Source organism: Peromyscus californicus, unplaced genomic scaffold (assembly GCF_007827085.1).
Source record: "Peromyscus californicus insignis strain IS unplaced genomic scaffold, ASM782708v3 Scaffold_20__1_contigs__length_68692818, whole genome shotgun sequence".
NCBI lineage: Eukaryota > Metazoa > Chordata > Mammalia > Rodentia > Cricetidae > Peromyscus > Peromyscus californicus.
In genome coordinates this window covers 45904682-45927486 of record NW_026294503.1, presented here as the reverse complement: position 1 = coordinate 45927486, position 22805 = coordinate 45904682, and the positions used below count along the sequence as shown (strand labels likewise).

General features: G+C 48.9%; 1 protein-coding gene across 1 annotated transcript in view; it reads left to right on the top strand.

Moving 5' to 3' along the window:
* The window catches only part of Mrtfa (myocardin related transcription factor A), a 94582-nt gene that overhangs the window by 57796 nt on the left and 13981 nt on the right, over window positions 1-22805 (top strand). The window contains exons 2-3 of the mRNA XM_052748391.1: window positions 4191-4256; window positions 21325-21380. Of these exons, the coding sequence (XP_052604351.1) occupies window positions 4191-4256; window positions 21325-21380 (122 nt within the window). The remainder of the gene's footprint in view (window positions 1-4190; window positions 4257-21324; window positions 21381-22805) is intronic.

Below are 22805 nucleotides of genomic sequence, written 5' to 3'. Positions count from 1 at the left end.
GAAATAACCCCAACAGCAGAACTTGGGAAATAGCTTCTTCTTGGGGTACCATACTTCCCAATTTCATTTATTTTTATTTTGAAACAGGATCTCATGTATCCCCAGCTGGCCTTGAACTAAGTATGTAGACAAGTTACTTTTTCTTTTGGTTTTGTACCACACACACATGAGAGAGAGAGAGAGAGAGAGAGAGAGAGAGGGAACTTGGAGGAATTGGTTCTCTTCTTCCACTGTGTGGGTCCCAGGCTCAAACTCAGTTAGGCTTAGCTTTCCTGTGAACCGTAGACCATGCCAATCTGGGGAGATATGTGAGAGTGAGAATTTGGCATACTCATCCTGTTTTGCTGTATATCACTATTCAGATCTCCTTATCATTCCCCAAGTAAATAAAAAGCCAAAAGCAATGCCTGCTTGTACACAGGCCTGTCTTTTACCTATACTGTTACCAAATCCCACAAACTTAATACAGCGTCTCTTTCTAAATGGGTTTGTGTATAGATGAACAAATGCATTTATAGCTAATGGATGGGAATCAACTAAGTAGCTGCCAGAAAGAATTGGAAGACCCAGCTGGAGAGATGGCGCAGTGGTCCAAGAGCACTGGCTGCTTTTCCAGAAGACCCAGGTTCAATTCCCAACACCCACGTGACAGCTCACAGCCAGCTGCAACCCCAGTTCCAGGGGACCCAATGCCTGCTTCTTGTCTCCACAGGCACTGAATGTGTGTAGTACACAGATAAACATAGACATAGGAGAACACTCATACACATAAAATAATGAAAACATTTTTACAAAGAATTGGAAGAAAAAGAGAAGAAACCACATTAAAAAGTGACCAGCCCTGGACCCTGAACACTGCCCCATGTCCAAAAACAACAGCAACACAGTTGTACAGGGCCCTCATGACCCTAGCTTGTGGGGCTCACTCAGTATTGACATTTCAAAATTACTCTTGGGTAATAGCTGTTTCACTAATCATTCTTCATTTGAAGTGCTCGGGCTTAATTGTTTCTCTGTTCTCTGAAACTGGTTATATTAAAGCATTCTCTAATAGCTTACCTTACAGCGGGTCTTAGAAGTACCGTAGGAGAGGATAGACCTCCCTGTTATCCTCTTCTGTCTTGTCTAGCTTGGCTTCTCCTTTCCTTTCTTATGAATGGGTGTTACATTGCTAAGTACCACACCTGAGAATTAGAGACCAGGGCAGAACCCCCGATTCTGTTCTATTAAGCTCCATGGCACAAAACAGAAAAACTTAAAGGTCTGTGCTCTAATTTTCTTACTTGTGAAAGGAGATAGAGATCATAGCCATGTTCAGAGAGCTACCCTCCTTCAGTGCTGAGGTTAAAACTCAGAGCCTTGTACATGTTGGGTACGACTGATGAGCTACAAGCCTGGCCTGAGGGTGTGTGTGTGTGTGTGTGTGTGTGTGTGTGTGTGTGTGTGTGTGCGCGCGCGCGCATGTAGTTAAATAGGTTACAAGCATGTGAGTCACCGAGCACAAAAGCAAGTGTGTAACATTGCTGGTTGTACCTTACTGCTGTGTTGACCTGCATTTATGTTACTCTGCAGTCAGCTCCTAGGTTAAATTCCTCCACTGAAGTCGATTACCTCATCTCCTTTGACCCTAATCTCAACCAGTGGTTTTGCTCAGCACCAGATCATGAACCCTGGAGGTCTGTTATCTCAGCAGAGCTGACTTGCAGAAAATCCTGGGAGAAACTAGGTTAGGAGCTCAGGTTGTGACATCAGATTGTTTGTGTTCAAATCCTGCTCCGCCGCTCATTAGTGAGACAAATTCGGTGAGTTAATCTCTGTAGGCCTTACTTTCCTAACCTGTACAATGGGTTATGTAATGCCTATCTCCTTATGGGTCTTATGAAAATCAAGTGATTTTAAAACATAAATACATAGGGCTGTGAGCACTTGCCTAGCATGCACAAGACCCTGGTTTGATCCCCATTACCACAAAACAACACACACACACACACACACACACACACACACACACACACACACACACAGCCAGAGGTATGTAGAATAGGATCTGGCACAGAGTACATGCTATAAAACTATCAGCCATTGGCATGGTTGTTGTTTTTCTCTGTTTAGTTAAGACTTTATTTTAAACAATGTTAATTTGTAAATAATAACCTCTTAGATTTCCAAACTGTGTCTATCATCATTTTGAGAGTCAATTCTTTATAGCCAAGTGTCTTAGTTAGGGTTTCTGTTGCTGACCACAGCAACTCTGACAAAGGAAAACATTTAATTGGGTGGCTTACAGTTTCAGAGGTTCAGTCCATTATTATCATGGCAGGGAGCATGGCGGCGTGCAGGCAGACATGGTGCTGGCTGCCTCTTGATCAGAAGGCAACAGAACATGGACTCTAATACTGGGTGGTACATGGGAGACCTCAAAGCCCGCTCTCACAGTGACACACTTCCTCCAACAAAGCAGTACCCACTCCAACAAAGCCACACCTCCTAATGGTGCCACTCCCTGTGAGCTTATGGGGGCCAGTTACACTCATACTACCACACAAGGTAGCTTTGGATTTGATCCTCCTGCCTCCATCTTCTGAGTAGCTGGGATGACAGACATGTGCCCCAGACCCCTGTTATTAAATGCCTACTGTAATAAAATACAAATAATATTCCTTATTTTTCTTTTTTTGAGACAGACTTTTACTTTATAGCCTCAAGCTGATATGTAATTCATAGCAGTCCTTTGCCTCAGCTTCCAGAGGGCTGGGATTATAGTTCGGAGCCACTGTGCTCAGCTTCATAAGACTTTCTTTTTTTTAACTTCAAGGAGTTTATAAACTAGTGGGGGAGATGTCCAGGGGTAACTATGCACAGCGGAAAGCGTCACTGTTCAGGTAGAGGGGGGCTTAGGTGACCCAGAGTAAGTCTGAATGTGGGGAGACCAGGTGAAGAGAGTGGGCATTTTCAAACAAACATGAACTTGTAAAGATGGAGAAAGGTCCATGGTCATTAAGGAAGAGGAAAATTGAACATTCTCATTGGAGTGTGTCACCCTAGGGAAGGACCGCCTGTAAGTCACCACGGCAGCCTGGGAAATTGGTGAAATTAAGAGCAGTTTGTGAGGAGGCAGAATTGCTGAACAGGGTTCAGACATTATTAGTGCAGGGGAGGGAAGGCAGCTTGGGACACAAATTGGAGTTTTGGGAGAAAGGGAAGTTCTGCTTTGTACCTATGCCTTTGAGATATAGGCAAGAGCCTAGCCATTGTTCTCCCGTCCTTGGCTGCCTCTAAAAACGGCTGTGTAGAAAAGGCCCGTGCTAGTGCACTCACATTCCTAGCAGATGTGTGTTCCCTCAGATGTGGCCTTCAGGGCCGTGCGGTTGAGACCTGTTGAATGAAGGGACTTGTGGCTGTGGGACCCTCCTAACCCTGCCCTGGACTTTCCTAGGCTCTCACCACAGCTGTGCCAGTTGTTCCTCTGAATAGAGATGATTGATACTTAATTTAATAAAAATCCCTGTTTTATTAAGCAGGGTTGCAGACTGGAGCTTGGAGAGACACCTGTCTCTCTCCACTAGCCCGGATGTGCACTGAGTCATAGAGCTCGGTTGTCTCATCTCAACAGAGAAAGAAAGGCAGGCCCTGAGTGAAGATGGAGAAAAGAACAGGACCATGTTAATGACAAGATCCGATCTAATCTAGAGGAATGTGGTGCATGGTGAAAATAGCCGTACTTTTTGGATCCAAAAGAAAAGATTTTACCAATTAGCGGCACCCCTGGTCTCTGTGAGGAGCAGCATTTGTTCAGCGTGTTCATGTGCAAACATGTGCTGAAAACCTGCAGAGCAGCTGGGAAGCTCTTGGTGCCGGGTGCTGGCCCCGCTGGACTCTCCTTGAGCTTCGAATTGGTGTTTTCAGTCCCCAGAGGAAGGCTGAGTCCCGTAGGGTTTGAGCAAGAGGCAAGACTGGTAGTTGTGGAGTGTTATCGCCCTGCAAGACCCTTCGCAACTTCCTCTTGCCGCCCACAACAGAATGCGGAAACCCTGCCGTCAGACCACTTCTGCAGTTGCACAGAGCTGGAGTTCGGGCTCCTCCTTTCACATTACAGCTGCTTTCTGGACTTTTTCTGCATTTGAAAATGTGTCTGCTCTGGTGGGATGGCTGACTGACCTCACCTGTCTTCTCTGTTTGCTACCATGCAGTGCTGCAGTTGAAGCTCCAGCAGCGGCGGACCCGGGAGGAGCTGGTGAGCCAAGGGATCATGCCGCGTAAGTGTCTCTCTCAGTGTTTGTATGCTGGTTCTTTGTGTCAGTGCGGCTCCTGTGTGGCCTGGGAGCCTGACAGAGCAAAGGCCACAGGTTTATTTTCCCATCTTACCTGACTCTTACTTTTCCATCAGGAGTTCTTGTTGGCTGGGTCATCAGTCACCCAGACTCATCAGCGGAACAAGCAGTGTTAGGCTTCTAGGGGTGCGCAAATAGATAGTCCTTTGCTCTTTTTGTGGTGGGGAGGTTCTCGAGACAGTTCTCTGTGAGACAGTTCTGGCTTTCCTGGAACTCACTCTGTAGACCAGGCTGGCCTTGAACCCCCAGAGATCCGCCTGCCTCTGCCTCCCGAGTGCTGGGATTAAAGACATGCGCCGCTGCTGCCACCACCACCCGGCTGGCTAGTGCTTTGCTTTAAAGTTGTACCTTTCATGGGTTTTACAACTTCCCTTCATGAGAGGAGCAGGGGCCGCTCTGCTGGCGCACACTTTGCCTCCACGCTCAGGTGTTAGGGAGAGAAACCTCCTTTTCTATTGGTGTGGGTATTGTCAGTGGCCTGCAGTTTATTTAGAGAGATGCTGAGGCACCCATGGAGGGTATGGGTGTGTGCATGCCTGAATGGAGCTGTTAGTGAGCTGCCCTGACTCTGGGCCAGTGGCTGCATCCCTCGGAGGAGAAACGAAACCTAACCTTAGAATTTGTAAGAAACAAGAAAGCCTGCTTTGAATACTAAGAGCATTTTAGATAGTGAAGGCTGGGGCCAGCGGTCTTGCTCTCTTGACATTTCTTAGTGAGTGCTCAGCAGGTCATACAGGCATCCCTCGCCTGGTGGCATGTCATCACCACAGGGCTCCACCCTGAGGAAGACAACATACACATCCGTGCTTGCGCATGCGTGAGCACACACACACACACACACACACACACACACACACACACACACGCACACACACACACGCCAATCAGCAATGTCTGCTTTCATGAGAAAACTGGTCTCCACCTCACTTCAGTGCCTGCTCCCCTGCTGCCCCCACAGTATCCATGTTGTCAGTCACTTGTTCAAAGTAGTAATGTGTGCGGTTGATAGTGCAGACTCATCTGCCCCTGCTCTCGGGACACTTACGGTTAGAAAGGAAAGACTGGTGGGGGAAATAGAGACAAATGAAGGATACTCTGAAAGCCTGGTAAATCCTGGGTAATAAATTCAACTGGTGGGTTGTTAACAGTAACAGAAAAAAGAAAAAAAAATACCTGGTGTGGTGGCACTTCCTGTAACTCAATCATTTGAGAGGCTGAGGAGTTCAAGGCCAGACAGGGTTATAATGGGAGACTGTCTCCAAACCAACAGAACAGAAAAGACTGTTACATGAGCCAGTGTCTGGAGGATGGTGAGCCAGGAGTGAGGGGTACCGAGAGAAGGCGCACTGGTTTGTAAGCACATGAGGAAGCCGCTGAAGGCTGGTGAACAGTTGAGGACAGTGTTTGATTCATATCGTGCTGCTGATCTTTTTGTTCACTGCACTTTACTACGGTATAGTCACCTGTGGTTCCTCGTAGTCTGTGATCCTCCAGAGAAGGAGTCCCACCCCAACCCTTAGTGCCAGGGCTTCTGCAGTAGATTGGCGGTGTTACTGGTAGGCAGGTGTGTGTTCTATGGAGCATTCCAGAACTGCCAGTCCACAAGCCTCATCTGCTTACCCCTTCACAAAGGGCGTATATGTTTAGTGTCCCCTTTGTGGTTTTGGACAACATCGAGATAAAAGAAACACAAGGCCCACAGATCTGCCCTCCAGAAATTAAACAACTACAGTCTACTGAGTGCAGATCCATGACGGGCTGGCTGCAAATGCATCACTAGTTTTGAGACCCTTGTTCTTAGGGTCGGCAGAAGGTTCGGGATCAGGAGGTTCTGAGGATGGGCTGCTCACATTATTCTTCCCAGCTTTCGTGGGCTACTGGGGCTCATGTGGACAGAACTGACCAGTCAGCTTCCTTGCTTGGCGCTTCCATAGCATGGTACTCAGAAATTGCAGCTGTCTGTGTGTACCCCCACCTACCTGAACTCTTAGAGAAAGTCACTTACTTGTGTTTCTGTCCCCCAATGCCTGGCCCTAGATGAATGAAGACAACTGATTGCAAAATTGTGCGTGCGTGCGTGCGTGCGTGTGTCTAGAAAACAAAATAGAAGCAAACTGGCTAGAATTCTGGTTACAATGTTTGAAATAACTTCAATAAACTCTCCCGTCTTACTGGGAGCCCACGATCTCTAGCTGTCCTGGAGTCTGACTGCATGCTTGGGTTGTCCCCGTCCCATGGATTAGGAATGCTTACCTCTCCTGTGGAAGTGAAATGGTTCCTGGAGAGTGTCTTCCCACCCACCCACCCACCTACCCACCCACCCACCCACCCACCAGGAGCTTTCCCCTGTGGACAGTGCTGTTTTTCAGCTTCTTTGGGAGGAAATGGGAGCAAAAAAGATGATGAGAAAGAAAGTTGAAGTCTAGAGGAGTTTCCGCTGTGAGATTCTCCTCTTCCCAGTGTGTGGGGATGCAGGCCTGGGCCCCGAGCTCCCAGTGTGTGGGGGATGCAGGCCTGGGCCCCGAGCTCCCAGTGTGTGGGGATGCAGGCCTGGGCCCCGAGCTCCCAGTGTGTGGGGATGCAGGCCTGGGCCCCGAGCTCCCAGTGTGTGGGGATGCAGGCCTGGGCCCCGAGCTCCCAGTGTGTGGGGGATGCAGGCCTGGGCCCCGAGTTCCCAGTGTGTGAGGATGCAGGCCTGGGCCCGAGCTCCCAGTGTGTGGGGATGCAGGCCTGGGCCCGAGCTCCCAGTGTGTGGGGATGCAGGCCTAGGCCCCGAGCTCCCAGTGTGTGGGGATGCAGGCCTGGGACCCGAGTTCCCAGTGTGTGGGGATGCAGGCCTGGGCCCCAAGCTCCCAGTGTGTGGGGATGCAGGCCTAGGCCCGAGCTCCCAGTGTGTGGGGATGCAGGCCTAGGCCCCGAGCTCCAAAGAGGCTCATTCTTTTTGCTAGCCACAGTGGTGAGTAATCCTACCTCAGTGTCACCTGGATTCTCCGAGTCCTGCCATGGCCAGCGTCCCTTCCCACGTCACCCCTTGACTGTTGCTTACGGCTTTCCTCACCTCCCCTGCAAGCCTTTTAAGGCTTGGCCTGGACGTTTCCAGAGTCCTTACATCTAATTTGTGTACACCTGAGAAGGAAGGCAGGTAAGCCAAGGCAGAGAAAGGATAAGGTCCTCGTGGCTGTGTTTTATTTCTGGTTTACACCTTAAATCTTTTCATCCAGCTCCCCCCCCTTTTTCCCCTGGAGCTGTGAGAAGCAAGGTCAACCTAATCTCCAGAACCCTATTCACAGCCCCATGGAGGATGGACTGCTTGGTTCAGCTCGGACAGCGAATCTGCAGGACGTGATGTGCTTCCCTGGCTCCTTTCCCGTTACGGTTGTTCTCGTTCTGTGTGTTGTTGAGCGTCAAGAGTGGCCTTCTCAAAGGATTTAGAGGATTAAAGTCCTCTAGTCCCACATACCTTTCTCTGTGGCTCATGTGCTCTGCTCATGTGTCTCAGCTGAGGATGTGGAGCTGCTTTCTGATGCGCTCTGAACAGGACCATTTCCAAGCATCCTTTATTCTCATTATGTAAACATATGTCTCAAATGTAACACCGCTTAAAACCCACCAAATATAGAGTGCCAGAGAGTGGGGGCCTGCGCAGTCCTGGCTCTGAACTTTCTCTGGTGCTTTCTGAGGAAAGGGGAGATGGCGCATGCGGGAAGCCAGCGGGTCTTTCAGTCCAGAGCCAGCAGTGCCTTTGTAGTCAGGATAAAGGTCCAAGAGACTGGCAATGTGTTTTACACACACACACATACACACACACACACACACACACACACACACACACACACACACACACACACACGAGTGAAGGTCAAGATAGGAACAGTGTTCTGTACAGCTGTCCATAACCTTTTAAGAAGGCAAGTGTGGATGCTGTCCTGCCAGGCAAATGGGAGGAAACTCCTGTGACTCCCTGGATGTGAGAGAAGAGCCACGGTTGGTTTTCCCTTGGCCTGTTCCACCGAGGCTCCTTGACAGCGAGCAAAGAGCAGGACGTTTCTGGTGCTGTCGCCAACCTGTTCATCCGTCATCACAAGCCAATGAGAGCAGCCACGAGACTCGGCACATAAGTGGAGGAATAGATCTTTGTCCTTGAAGTGCTCCGGTCGCTTGGCTTGGTCCTCTTGAGCTTGTCTTTTAATTCCTTCATGTCTTCCCTCCTTCCCTCTCTCCCTCCCTCCCGTCCTTTTCTTTGTTATTTGGTGTTAGAAATCAAACCCAGGTCCTCATATGCTGGGCAAATGCTCTTCCCCTTGAGCTCTATCCAAGCTATACCATGTCTTTTTTATTTATTTTTCTTATTATGTGTTTGTGTGTGTATGTATGTGTGTATGTGGTGTGTGCAGTGTCTGTGTGTGAGTGTCTGTGTCTGTGTATGTATGTGTGTGTGGTTCTGTGTGTGTGTGTGTGTGTGTGTATCTGTGGTGTGTATGCATATGTATGTATGTATGTATGTATGTATGTATCTGTATGTGTGTAGATTTCAGGAGTCACTTCTCTCCTTCAAGTCCCAGGAATTAAACTTAGGTCATCAGGCTTGGCAGCAAGCACCTTTACCTACAAAGCCACCTTGAACTATGTCTTTACATTTTAATGGTGTTCCCCTGTGTGTAACCAGTGCCATTGGTGACTCTTATGGCTGACTGGTTAGGAGAATTCAGAGGGTATGAGGGCAGCTAGTTAGTGTCTTCCAAAGGCCTCCTCAGAGGTGCTTATACACACTGGCAGAAGAGTAACTGGTTCTGCCAGCTGATTCTGAATGGTTTGTAGGTCTGTGGTAAGCCCTGTGTGTCTCCTGCTGACCCTGTAGAGAGTGGCTGTGAGCAGTGGGTTCCTAAGGCTCTGGATAGACTGGCCCAGCTTCACTCCATCCCTCCAGTTCTGCAGTCTGACCCTGTTGTCCATCCTGAACTGAGGATATTGGCCACTTAGTCTACATAGAGACAGTTTGCATACTAATCTAAGAGATCGTTTTGTTAGGCCCCAGTGTTTGCTGAAGATTTCCTGTTCATCTGACCCAGAAGAGATGTCTTACTTTGACAAAAGGTTACATGTGAAGCGCTGAGGTCCATTACTATGTTCCCTCTTCTACTCAAGTTAAATTCTTCTTTGTAGGTTGGGGGAGGGTGGACTGAACCAAGCCTTGTTGTGCTAGGCCTGCACTCGGTGCCCATGAACTACCTTTGTTTCCTACTAAAGATTAAGGTGGCAAAGTTGGAGGTTTCTGGGAAATGTTTGTTTGCTTATTTTTAAAGGTGTGTGTGTGTGTGTGTGTGTGTGTGTTTACATTTATTTTACTGTGTATTAGTGCTTTGCATGCATGTATGTAAGTGCACTACATGCATGCTTGGTACCCACAAAGGTCAGAAGAAATCATCAGGATTCCCTGTAACGGAAGTGGCAGGCAGTTGTGAATGGCCGTGTGGGTGTTGGGAATCAAACCAGAGTCCTGCAAAAACAACCAGTACTTTGGACTGCAGAGCCAAATCACCAGCCTGAAAATGCTGTTTGTTTTTAGTGAAGGATGGTATTGTCAGGGATGTGATGTTCTGTCTCAGTAGATACTTCATAGATTAGTGCCTTTGTGTGGGGCCAGGGAAGGGTAGACCCTCGCCTCTCTAAGCTTCCATTATCTCCATTTGCTCAAGTCCATCTGGAAGTTGCTAGAAGGCCAGTATGTTAGTCTCTGAATTTTTACCCTGTTAACCAGTGGTTTGGCCAAGAGCTACTCTTTCCAGAAGGAGCTTAGGAAACACCCCACCCCCAACACACCTTTGCCCATGCTGAGTTCTGGCTGCCCAGGCTTGCCTGCCTCCAGACACTTGCTCCCCAAGCCTCAGCGCAGCCCATCTGCCCTTTCAGACAGAAAAGATACTTTCCTGTCCTTTTGTTATCCCCCATCCCTTCCTTTTCCTTCCCTCCCTCCTTCCTCCTCCAACTCCTCTTCTTCATCTTCTTCTTCTTAGTTAAAGAGAGACCCTATTTCCACAGGAATGTGACTGTTTAACTGTAATCGTAGCTCTAATTTTTGTGTTTTTGTCTTGTTTTGTTTTTATAAACACTGGTAAAATGTGTATTTCAGGAATGAGCTAGACTGATCCCTAGATTTGAAGCCCAGAGGAAATTGGGTTGAGCATGTGGGCATGTGGTCCCTGGAATGCTTTCTTTTCTCTCAGGAAGACCAACTGGGCCCATGGCTCCTGGGAGTTTCCTGTTGCACTCTTGATGGACTTTTGGAGTCCTTGTCTCTCTTCCTGCTGTTCCGGGGTGTGTGCCCCTCAGTGGATGTGACTGGCACAGAGCCTCCTCCCTGGCCAGTTGCTCACAAGTCCTGAAATAGGAGTTTGGATTTCACTGTGTGTTGTGTCTGAATCGAAACGAAAAAACCAAGGGCAAGCTTTGTTGAAAGTCTTTCTAAAATTACTATTAACGTTTATTTTTTTGGCCAGGCATAACAGCGCACACCTTTAATTCCAGCACTCGGGAGGCAGAGGCAGGTGGATCTCTGAGTTCGAGGCCAGCCTGGTCTACAGATGGAGTTACAGTACAGCCAGAGCTATGGAGAGATACCTGTCTCAAAAACAAAACAAAAATTACTTATTGTGTGAGTGTATATGGGGGGTGGGGTGGGTTTGTTTGTGGTTGAGGGGGAGGTTAGAGGACTTGAGGGAGTTGGTTCTCTCCTACTATGTGCATCCCAAGGATCAGGCTCTGGACATCGGGCTTAGCAGAAAGTGCCATTTCCTGACAGGCCATCTCACAGTCCTTCAGCTAATGTTTTGTTTTGTGAATGGTGATACGAACTTGTAACTTGGGCCTACATATCACTGTGTCGACCACGTTGGCCTCAGACTTGTAGAGATCTGCTTGCCTCTGCCTCCCTACTGCTGGGATCAAAGGTGTGCCTGTCTTGCTGGGCTTCCAAGTAATCTTGATGGAGGTTTTATACAGTTTTATTATCTTTTTAAAAGAACAGGAGGGTAGTGTTGCTCTTCATGATTTGTTCTTAATATCTGAGGTATAAATATAAAGGACAACATTTTGCAAGGTGTAATAAGTGAGGAGGGTATAGTAATGTACACCTGGTCTACAGAATGTGTTCCAGGCTAGTCTGAATGCATCTGAGACCCTGTCTTGGAACAAACGACAAAAACCCGAAAGACAATAAAGGCAGCAGAGGAGACCATGAGGCCGTCCGGTGGCTACTGTGCTTATTCTACAGTCCAGCATCCTGAGGTCGAGGTTCATCCTCAGCACCACACATGGATGAAAGACAGAAATCATGATGTATCTAGTGGAGCCTGGTACATCTGATGATGGTGATGATTTAGATTCTTCAGGAATAGGGTATTATTCTCTGAAGGACAAAGATGATTTGCAGTTTATCTAAACAGAAGACTAAGGAATCTTCATAAAAAACTGGTCATTTTGGGTGCGTGTGTCTGAGTGTGTGTGTTTTGAGGCTCCTTTCCAACTTCCAGATCATTCTCTTTCAGCTTCCCAATTGCTTGACACCATGCCTGACTAAGTCTTTCTTTTTTCTTCTTAACGGTTTTGGACTTTACTGAGGAAGGAAGAGTACTGGAATCATAGACCAGTCTGAAGCCTTTGGCTGCAGAATGACGTGAAAGTCACATGTCAACACCAGTGGCAACCATGAGGACCTAGCACTCTTCAAAGTTGGCTGTGCTGACATGTGCCTGCAGACCTAGCCTGGGGAGGTGGAGACTGGCCAGTCTAGCCCAGTCATCAAGATCGAGGTTTAATGAGAGGTTGTTTAAAAAAGAAGCTAGAAGGACGGCAGGATGGCTCAGGGGGTAAAGGCACTTGTGCCAAGCCTGAACACCTGTGTTGGATCTCCAGGACCCACATGGTAGAAACAGAGAAACCCAGATAGTTGCCCTCTGACCTTTACATATGTGCCAGGATGTGTGCACCCCACAATACACAACATATTTGAAACATACAAGGAAAAAGAAATTTGAAAATGGCCCCGAGGGATGGCTCAGTGGTTAAGAGTACTTTCTGTTCTTGCAGAGGACCGGAGTTCAGTTTCAGCTCTCACATGGGTGACTCACAGCCACTTCTGTTACTCTAACAAAGTACATGAAATAATCAATTTATAAAAGGGGAGTTTTGCTCAGTTTGTTTTAATGTGTATGTGTGTTTGCCTCCATGAATGTCTGTGTACCACATGTGTGCCTGCTGCACATGGAGGTCAGACAGGGCATCAGATCTCCCGGAACTGGGGGTACAGTGGTTACATGTAAGCCACCTGTCAGTGGTAGGAACCTAATCTGTGTCTTCTGCAAGAGTAGCTGGTGTCATGGTTTTGAGATTATAGTACATGATTGACAGGCCTGTGGAGAGACAGTGTGCCGTGGTGAGCGTGCACAGTGAAGAAAGCTGTTCAGTTCACATAGCGGGAAGTGAAGGAAAGAAAGGATGAGCTGGGGTCCCTCTCTCCTTGTCTTTTTCAAAGCCACACCCTCCTAAAGGGTTTATCACTCCTGGTAGTAGCATAGGCTAAGGACCAGGTCTTTAACACATGGACCTCTGGGAAACACTCATAGAAGCCACAGCAATCAGATTCAAAGTGTTTGGTTGGCTCTGGTGCTTCAACCCTTAGTGTCCCGTCTCTTTGACATTTGTTTGTGCAGGTCTGTGCACCCCTCTCCTAGCTTTGACCTTTCCCACCACTGGTGGGTCAGGAGGGAGCTTCTAGAGCAGCTTGTACCTCAGATCCTGCTTCCTGCATTCATCCTTTCTGTGTGTGTATGGGTGAGTGCATATGTGTGTGGAGGGCAGAGGTACTGTTCCCCAGGCCCCAGGGCCTCCCATCTCCCAGCCCTGGATGCACCACTGTATCCAGCTTTTTTTAAACGTATGTTCCAGAGATTGAATTTATGTCCTCAGAAGCACTTTACTGACTCAGCCGTCCCCTGCACCCTTTGTCTTGGTAGTTGGCTTTGGTGTTGGTCTGGCTGGGGGTGAAAGCCAGGTACCCAAACAAGGGTGCTGTCAAGCCTGCATACCGAAACAGGATATGTGTTGAATGCTCGTGACTCTCAATTTGGAGCTTGCTTGCCCTAGAGGTGTGGTCCCTTCTCTACTCAAGCTGTCTCCAGTTCTTATTGTCATAGTCAGGCCCTAGAACCGTTGACATGACTCTTTCATTAGTGGTCTTCGTTGCAGACATTTTGGTAGGAGTAATGTGTTGGCTGAACACGGACAGAGAGTGGAGGTATTGCTTCATGCGCGTGCCATTTCTTCTCAGGGTGAGAAGGGAGGAGACTTAACCCAGCTTAGCAGGCGCAGAACACTTTCACTTTGTTCCCTGCTAAAGTCACTGGGTGTGGTGGTAAGTGTAGCTGCCTCAGAAGTCACATGACTTGCCCTTGGGCTCACTGCCACTTAGAAACAGAGGCAGGTACAGCCCAGCTTTTCTGGCTCTAGACATGTTATTGATTCCTGAAGGAAACAGTTTATAGTGGTACTTAGTACTTACCCACACGGGGATCTTCAAGTCTGAAAGTACTTGGAGGGGCTGGGGTGAGGCTCTTGCCTGCCATGCATGAAACCCTGGGTCCAGACCCAGCAGCACATAAACCAGGGAGGCAGCACATACCTGTCATCCCAGCTCTCAGGAGAGGGCAGGATGGCAGGAGCTCAGGATTGATGCCTTCTGCTACATAAGCAAGGTCAGGGCCAGCCTGATCTATGTGAGAAAGGACAGAGAAGAGGTTCACTTGAAACTGAAACAGCATCCATTTGAGGTCCTGTGATTAGTCAGGAGGTCACGTTTGAGGAGTTAGAAGTGAGGGTGACTGTCACTATTGGCCTTCCAGGGTGCTGTCCATGCCTGCCATGGGAGGCTGGGAGTCTGTAGGCAGCTTTCTGCTTCTGTCATGATACCTTGTGTTAAATCAGTGGTGCTTAGTTTCTTCTGTGCTATGGATGCTTCTTGAAGAATATTGCATATTCTCTGACTGGACAGTTGTCCAAGCAAGCGCCTGCAAGTCATCGAATGATTTCTAGGTCCTCAGCTGTACCCGTGGGTTCCTGTGCCCTGGAGTGAACCTCCTCTGCCTGGGTATAGAATCCCAGGATCATCTCCTTGATGCTCACGGCAGGCAGCCCTTACACGTCAGCGGTGTAGCCAGCCTGTGCCTTCCTGCAGTGTGTGAGGGGCCTTTCCATTTCCTGCATCTGTCTAGGTGGACCGCCTAGGTGTGATGACCATGCCCCAGTCTAGTCTAAGGCTAGAGGAAAACAGCACAAAGCCCCATTTATTTGTCAGTTCTTCAGGGCCAGGACCACACTAGGTGTGCTAGGCTCTGCTGCTGAATCTTTGACTCCCAGGAATATAGCTCCAGAAATGAGAACTCCTCAGCCATGAAGTCAGCAGAGTTGAAATGTCAACCTTGGCAATCAGTGGGCTGGCAGATGTCATAGGCAGATGGCCCTCATATCCCAGAGCTGAAAATTCAAACCAGGCTGTTGAGAAAGTTCATGAAATCCTTCCACGTGTTGTGTTGTTCATCACTTGGGGTGTGCTAGAGAATGAGCATATTTTAAACCTCACTTTCTCCATTCTTTTTGTCCTTTGGATTAGTGAAAAAATGATTTTCAAATTTTTGTGGTTCCAAAATTGCCAAGCCCCTAAAGGTAAGACTTCTTGGAGCCCAGGATTCTAGAGGCCCTTGAATTCCACTGGAATGCCCTTGTCTTGAACCCCATTTACTTCTGGCATTTACTTCATGGAGGATATTGCTACTCTGCTGATGGAAGCTGGGTGGTGGTGGCGCACACCTTTAATCCCAGCACTCGGGAGGCAGAGGCAGTTGGATCTCTGTGAGTTCCAGGACAGCCTGGTCTACACAGAGAAACCCTGTCTCCGAAACCTCCCCACTCCACCCCCTGCAAAAAAAAGAGTCGATGGCAAAGGTGTCTTCCTGAGAGAGATGGCTGCTGCTGCTGCTTGTGTGTGGGTTGTTGGTTTTTGGTTGTTTTTTTGAGACAGGTTGTTTTTTGTTTCTCCGTGTAGTTTTGGTGCCTGTCCTGGATCTCACTCTGTAGACCAGGCTGGCCTCGAACTCACAGAGATCCGCCTGGCTCTGCATGTGTTCTTACAAGCCTCTATGCCCATCCTATCTCCAGCGAGAGGAGAGGCCTGCCTTGTCTGCCTCTCACTGGCCTTGTGTGGTGGGAGTTCTGAAAAAGACAAGTCCCCAGAGCTGGACAACACACTCTTGTGCTGGGGGCAAGGGGTATGACGAGGGCGTCAGTTTCCTCTGGGTGCAGTTTGGTTACCCAGTGACCCCTTTTCCTCCATGTTGGCATCTTCAAGAAAGGGAGAAGGAATAGCTAGGAAATGTGCCTCTTTTTGTTTGCCTAAGGTTAAGGCTGATGTATAAATCCTTCCATTGTATTGCCAATTTAGAGAAAACGATGAGGTGCACAAAGGCCATGACAAGAGCTCTTAGGAGAAAAGATTGCTTTTGCTCACAGTTCCAAACTACAGTCACCATTGTTTGTGATCGAAGCCCTGAGTAGCTAGTCCCGCTGAATGAAGCAGAGAGGAATGAATTCATGCCCACATGCCTGTGCTCAGCTCATTTTCTCTCTCTGGCACAGTTCAGATGCCTAAGGATGCATGCCTAAGGCAGGTCTTCTCACTTCAGTTAACATGACCAAGATACCCTGCTCCCCACAGACATGCCCACAGGCCAATCTGTTTTAGACAGCCTCTCATTAAGATTCTCTTCCAAGTGACTCCGGATTGTTTCAAGTTAACAGTACTAACCCCCGGGGCTTTGAAGATGTCTCCATGGTGAAGGCACTTGCCACCAAGTCTGATGACCTGCTCAGTCCCTGGGACTCACCTGGTAGAAGGAGAAAACTGACACACTAAGTTTAAAAATGTACTTTTAAGAGTAAAAATTAAAGTTGAGTAGTGGCACTTGCTTTTAATCCCAGCACTCAGGAGGCAGAGGCAGGTGGATCTCTGAGTTTGAGGCCAGCCTGGTCTACAGAGTGAGTTCCAGGACAGCCCTATGCAAAGAAACCCTGTCTCAAAGAAAGGGAAGGGGGGGAGGGGAGAAAAGGAAGGAAGGAAGTAAAAAAATTAAAGGGGTTGGAGAAATACCCTAGCGGTCAAGAGCACTGGCTCTTCTTCCAGAGGACCTGGGTTCAACTTCCAGCACCCACATGGCAGCTCACAACCATTTGTTAATTCCAGTCCCAGGGATACTATGCTCTCCTGTGGCCTCCAAGGGCACTGCATGCACACTGTGCACAGACATACACAAGGTTATACCCATAAACATAAAATAAAAATATTTTTAAAAGAATAAAAATTAAAAACCTAACCATCACAGCTATAAAGAAAGGCTGAGTGTGGAAGATCTGCTAATGTGTGACAGTTACTGCGTGCATCTCCTGAGTACAGAGTTGGAGTGAGCTTGATGTGCAGCCGGGGCTGAACTGCCATTTTCTTTCTGTAGAGCCCCAGGCCCACACGCACACAGACAGACACGAGGGAGGGGGGCAGCCCGTGGGGAATGAGGAATTGGGCTTGATGACTAAGAGCTGTCCATGATGAGAAGCATTTCCAGAACTGCCTGGTGGTCCTAGGAGGCTTCCTTGCCTGGATGCTTAAGCAGATCTGGAACTGGTTCCGGACAGTAATGGTTGATGCCCTTCGTGCTTCAGCTCATGAACACAGCCTCGCAGGCACCTTGAACACAACTCGGAGTCCTCCTTTAAATGGGTAGACAGTGTCTTCTTGAGAAAATGGAAATCATAACTTCGCTCTCTTATTCACAAATGTGTTCATTTAAGGCAGCAAGCTTGTCTGTCAGGGAGGAGGAAGACAGGTGCTGGCAGGAAGGTCCAGGGTAGGAGCTGCTTACAGCCAGCTGGGGTGGAGCCAGTCTGCGGCTCAAGCTGCGACGAGGGATGCCACAGCTCTCGGCCAGTGCATCCTTGGGTCCGAGGCTTCTCCTTCTCCCTGCTCAGTCCAAGCTGTACTTGCCTTTGCTCAGAGCGTCACCAGAGCCCCAAGGTGGAGAAAGGATCGAGAACTGCCCTCTGCCCCCAGAAATGTGTGTTCTTAACAGCTCTGGCAGAAGGAGCTGTTGAAATGGCCAAACCTGAGAATGGAGAGAGAGAAACACAACCTTAGGTCGGTTGCCAAGGATGACTGGAACCAACATGCTGGTCAGGGTTAGGTGAAGGAAGAAGGGGAGGCCAAAGAGGACCCGGATGGGATCCACCCTCTGGTTACTGGTAGGTAACTACATCTCAGCCAGTGTGGCTTCACGGTGTGACCGGAGAACAGTAGTTCTGAGACTGGGCTCCAGTTGTTATCTAAGGAGTCTTCAGGGCTTTGTCATTGCTATCTTGTTCTCTTGGTCATTTCTCAGTCTCCTGCCCTGCCTTGTCCAGCACAAGAATTCTCCCCGCTTCTGCACCCCAGTCTGTCTGTGTAAGACCCAAGGCTGCTCTTCAAACTATGGTTTTCCAGGTCTGAAAGCCCTGGAATCTCTCAGATTGGGTCCATAAGCCCATCTTCTGTGCCCCGGTACCTCCTGCTTGCTGTGGTGGTCAAGCCTGCCTTCCCACATGGCCCATAGTCAGGTCTCCATCTAACCAGTGCATCCAACCGGTGCAGCCTTGACATACCACACCTCCACCCCCCTGTGCACCAGTCTGACAGGTTCTCCTATCCTCTGTTTTTTAAAGTTGAGAAACGAACTCAGAGAAGCGAAAGAATTCTCTTTAACAGAATTAAATTGTAACCATGGCTGCCATTTTCTAGTTTTTTCTAATTTTTCTGGGCTTAATAAATGGAACATTACCCACCACAGGTGTTGTATGTGCTCCTGTGTCTGTGTGAGCACACGTGGGAGGACAGCCTCAAGTATCGGCCTCGCCCTTACCCGGAGACAAGATTGCCTTACTGTTGACTACGGTGCATCAATCTCCCTGGCTTGTGAGCTCCGGGGTTACTGAAATGTGTTCCTGTGCCTGCCTCTATATGGGCGCTGAGGATTTGAACTCAGGTCCTTGTGTGCTTTACTCACTGAACCTCTGCAGCCCTCCTTGGGTAAAATACTAAATTAGCTAGCATGGTAAAATATCTGAATTAGCAGCTGGGCATGGTCACATATGCCTGTGATCCCAGAACTTGAAAGGTTGGATCATCCCAAGTTTGAGTCTAGCATGGGCTACATAATGAGACCACATCTTAAAAAAAAAAAAAAACTCAGCCTATTCCTATCATGTAAATAAGCACTCAGTGAATATTAGTTTCGTTCTCGTTCGTGTGAGAGAGTGCCCTTAGCTCAGTGGGTTCAGAAGCTATGTCCGCTGTGGCCATTTCATCTCTCACCATCCCGCACTGGTCGGCACCTGTTCTTGGTGTATGAAGAGGATGTACCACCCCTTGTATTGAGCTGTGTCTGTGCTTGTGAGGCATGTTTCTAGAAGCCAGGTTTGTGCATTACCCCTGGGGTGGCCAGTGTAGAATATGCAGGTAGCCAGGGGTTTAGATCATCGTCTGTGGCTGCAGCCTGGAACCAGCTGGTCTGAGAATCAAGTGACTCAGCCAGAGTGACATCATTGACGTCAGTGGTGCTCGACAGGAGTGGTGGGTGCATGCTTCCGGCCGTGTGGCTATGGGTTTGGTTCATCTCTTTGCTTGTATGTTCTAAGACAGGGTCTCTCTCCATAACCCCAGCTGTCCTGGAACTCAGAGATCCTCCTGCCTCTACCTCCTGAGTGCTGGGATTAAAGGTCTGCACCACCATGCCCAGCCTAACTCTTTTAAAATAGTTTATTTTATTTACTTGTGTGTGTGTGTGTGTGTGTGTATGAAGTTACTAGATGCAGGTGCCCTCAGAAACTAAAAGGGGAAATATTGGATCCCCTGGAACTGGAGTTATAGGCTGTTGTGAGCCTCCCAAAGGGGGTTCTGAAAATTGAGCCCAGGTCCTCTGCATAAGCAAACAGTCTTAACTACAAAGCCATCTCTCCAGCTCCACTGATGTGAGTCTTAGTATTCTAGGAGGTGAGCAGAGTCTCAGTCTCCAAAACTCAGTCACACCCTCCGTTATGCCAGAAGTAGTTGTTAGGACTTCGTACTGCGACATGATCCCCTGATGCAGGAACTTTTCCGAGTTTTTAACCTGTATCTGAGCTTTAGGTCCTGGCTGTTCACTGGAGCTTTCCAGCTGTGCTGCAGAACCCTCTTATGTCCCATCTCTGACCACTTAGAACCTTCTTCTTATCCACTCATTAGCTTACTGAATAATACTGAGTGCCTTGTACTTGAAGAATGGGAAATTCTGTGAGACGTGGAAGAAGGAGACAGAGCACCCCTCGCATGCTGCTGTGGGGTGTGTTGTCACAGCAGACTGACAGTGAGCAGGCACAGCAACCGTTAGGGTGCCGGTGGCCAGCGTCCGCTTCCTGGTATTTACTTGTGCCGCATTCTAAGCCATCCCACAGCTAAAGGTGGGGGTGGGGAGCTCTAGCCCATCCCTTTCAGGCCAGGCTTCTGCTCCCAGGCCCTGGAAGCTAGTTTTGCTGTGGTACGGCCTTGCACAGTGGAACCAGGAGCTGGGGCCAGGTTCCTTCCCTCTGGGCAGCCTGGGTGGTTCCCGGAACGATTCTCCCGCTGAGTGGGTTGAGGGGAAAACCTGTGCTGGTTGATGTTAAAATTGTCTGTTAAGTCTAGAGCTCCCCCTGCTGTCAGAAAATGGAAGGGTTCTCTGGGCTTTTAAAATGAAGTTTTCTTTCCTGTTGTTATTACTTTTTTCCCCCCAGACAGGGTTTCTCTGTGTAACAGCCCTGGCTGTCCTGGAACTCCCTCTGTAGACCAGGCTGGCCTCGAACTCACAGAGATCCACCTGTCTCTGCCTCTCAAGTGCTGGGATTAAAGGCATGCACCACCACCTCCTGACTATTATTACTATTTTTTTAAAATTGTCTTTAATTTAAACAAAATGCTGCTGGGACTCTGAAGCTCCTCTGAGCATGCTCTTAGGCCCAGCCCCAGGGAGTGAGGGGCGGAAGCACAGAGGCCAGGCAGGATAGGTCCTATCTGGGCTCTTGCTACTTTTAGCGGCTCCTACCCTTACCCTCCACCACAGCCAGCAGCCTGGAAGGTTATCTTTGCACACAGTCTGCTGGCTGCTTGGAGCCTCGAGCAGCAGAAGTGAAACTGGCCACAGTCTGCATAGCCTCACCTGCTGCCATTGTTCCCCGTCTCCCCAGTGTCTGACATTGTCATGTGTCACCTTGCAAGAGACTGGGAGTGCTCGTGGTGCATTTGCAGAGGGGCTGCGGCTGGACTTGCCCCTGGAGACAGAAGCTGAGGTCCCAGTGATTGTCCTGGGAGCCAGAAGAGGACTCAGCCTCTCTCAGCAGTGGTCCCTCAGCAGGGCCAGCCAACAGTGACTGGGAGTTCTTCAGTTCTCAGAGATGAAGCTGAGTTCATTTCGTAGTGCTCTTGGTACCGGCTGAAGAAGGAGGCCGCACTGAGAAGACACGGGCCTTTGGGGTTAACTATCCCAGCCGGTCACTACAGTTCCTAATGAGACTGAAGAAGCGAGGTGGATCCGTCCCGTCTCTGCCTGAACCAGGCGGTCTTGGCGGCTTAACTGATGAGACTGGGAGCAGTGTAGGACTGAAATGAAGCTCAGGAGACAGCTGTGCTGCCACCAGGGTCTTAAAGTAACTAGCCATAAAGACACATGCTCCCTGGGTGTCAGGGAGGCATTTCCTCTTAAGACGCCATTTCTGCTGCAGTTGTGGAGTTTTACATGTTGGGTCACTAGCAGTGGTGTTGGTGCTGAGCACTGAGCCCAGGGCCTTGCGTTCTAGCACTGAGCCAGAATCAGCCTCTAAAATAATTCTTCTATGGTTCTTTTCTCAACAGCTTTGAAAAGTCCAGCTGCATTTCATGAGCAGAGACGGAGCCTGGAGCGGGCCAGGGTAAGGTCCCTTCCCCAAAGACCTCCAGAGTACTGTCAGTGTCATCCAGCAGCTGCATTCCCTTCCAGTCTAGCACAGCTTTGGGGTCACCTCACCTCAGAGCTCTAAACAATAGAGATCTCGGGCCTTTCCTGGTTCCTCCTTCCCCGGCCTCCTTCCCTGGAAGACTCTCTTTAGTGCCTTAGAGCCCTTGTGAAGGTCTTCAGAGCTCCCTCCCCAAACCTGGCCTGGAAGACCACTCAGCTTCCCTCCATCGATCCCAGTGAACCTCATGGAGATGACCCAGCCAGGTTACCCATGTGCAGACTTTCCACTTGGGGACACCACCCGCAGCCTGTGGGCACTCCAGTGAACTTCCATCTCTATCTGCCCCAAAGCAGGCAACATCCCCGTATACCCTCCTACAGCAGCCATGGGTGTGCTGGAAGCCACACCCCCTGGGGGAGCGCTTCAACTGCATCCTTATCCATCCCTTTCGGTTCCCTCCGGCCTCTGTGGAACGTCCTGGCCTGATGTGGGTGGAGATGGGGAAGTGACCAGCTCATGTTTCCTCTCCTGCTCCCACTGGAGGGCTGCTGGCCTTGGCTTGCTGGACCTCACACCATTCCTAGAGACTACTATACTTACTTACTCCTGAGACTGGTTTTTCTCTTTAGAAAGTCATGCTTAACGTTAGCAAGTAGGAAGAATGAAGTCCTGGCTGCTGAGAAAGAGAAACAGTAGCAAACTGCACTCACTTCCCTTTGATGGGAGCCAGAGAAGGCCCAGCCAGGAGGGAGGGCCAGCGGTACAGCCAGGCAGATTGGCGCAGGGAACAGTGGGACCTGGTTAGACACCACTGTCCGACAGAGTGTCACTGTGAGTGAGGCTGTGTGTATTTCATGTTTATCCACACAGGAGCCCTCATGAGTCAGGTGATGGCACCCTTGTTTTAGATGCAGCAGAAGTTAACTAATCTGTCCAGCTAGAAGGGAATAAAGCTGGAACTCAAACCTAGGTCTGTGGAGTCCAGACTTAATGTGTTTCATTTGTGTGTGTGTGTGTGTGTGTGTGTGTGTGTGTGTGTGTGTGTGTGTGTCTCTATGTCTATGTCTGTGTCGTCTGTCTGTTGGCACATGTGTGGAGGTCAGAGGACAACTCTCAAGAGTTGGTTCTTTCTTTTCACTATGTAGGTCCTGGGGAGCCAACCAAAGTCATCAGGCTCAGTGGCAACCAGCTTTACCTACTGAGCCATTTTACAAGCCAAATAATTTATTACTAACACATGGTAAATATATTCATATAGCAGGTGCATATGTTGCACATCTGTTCACAAATAACTTCCAAATTACAATAACAGGTTTAATATTTAAGCACACACTAAATTGTCTTAATTAAAATACGAAAAATTAAAATATGAAAATGCTGGATTGGTCACAGCATAAC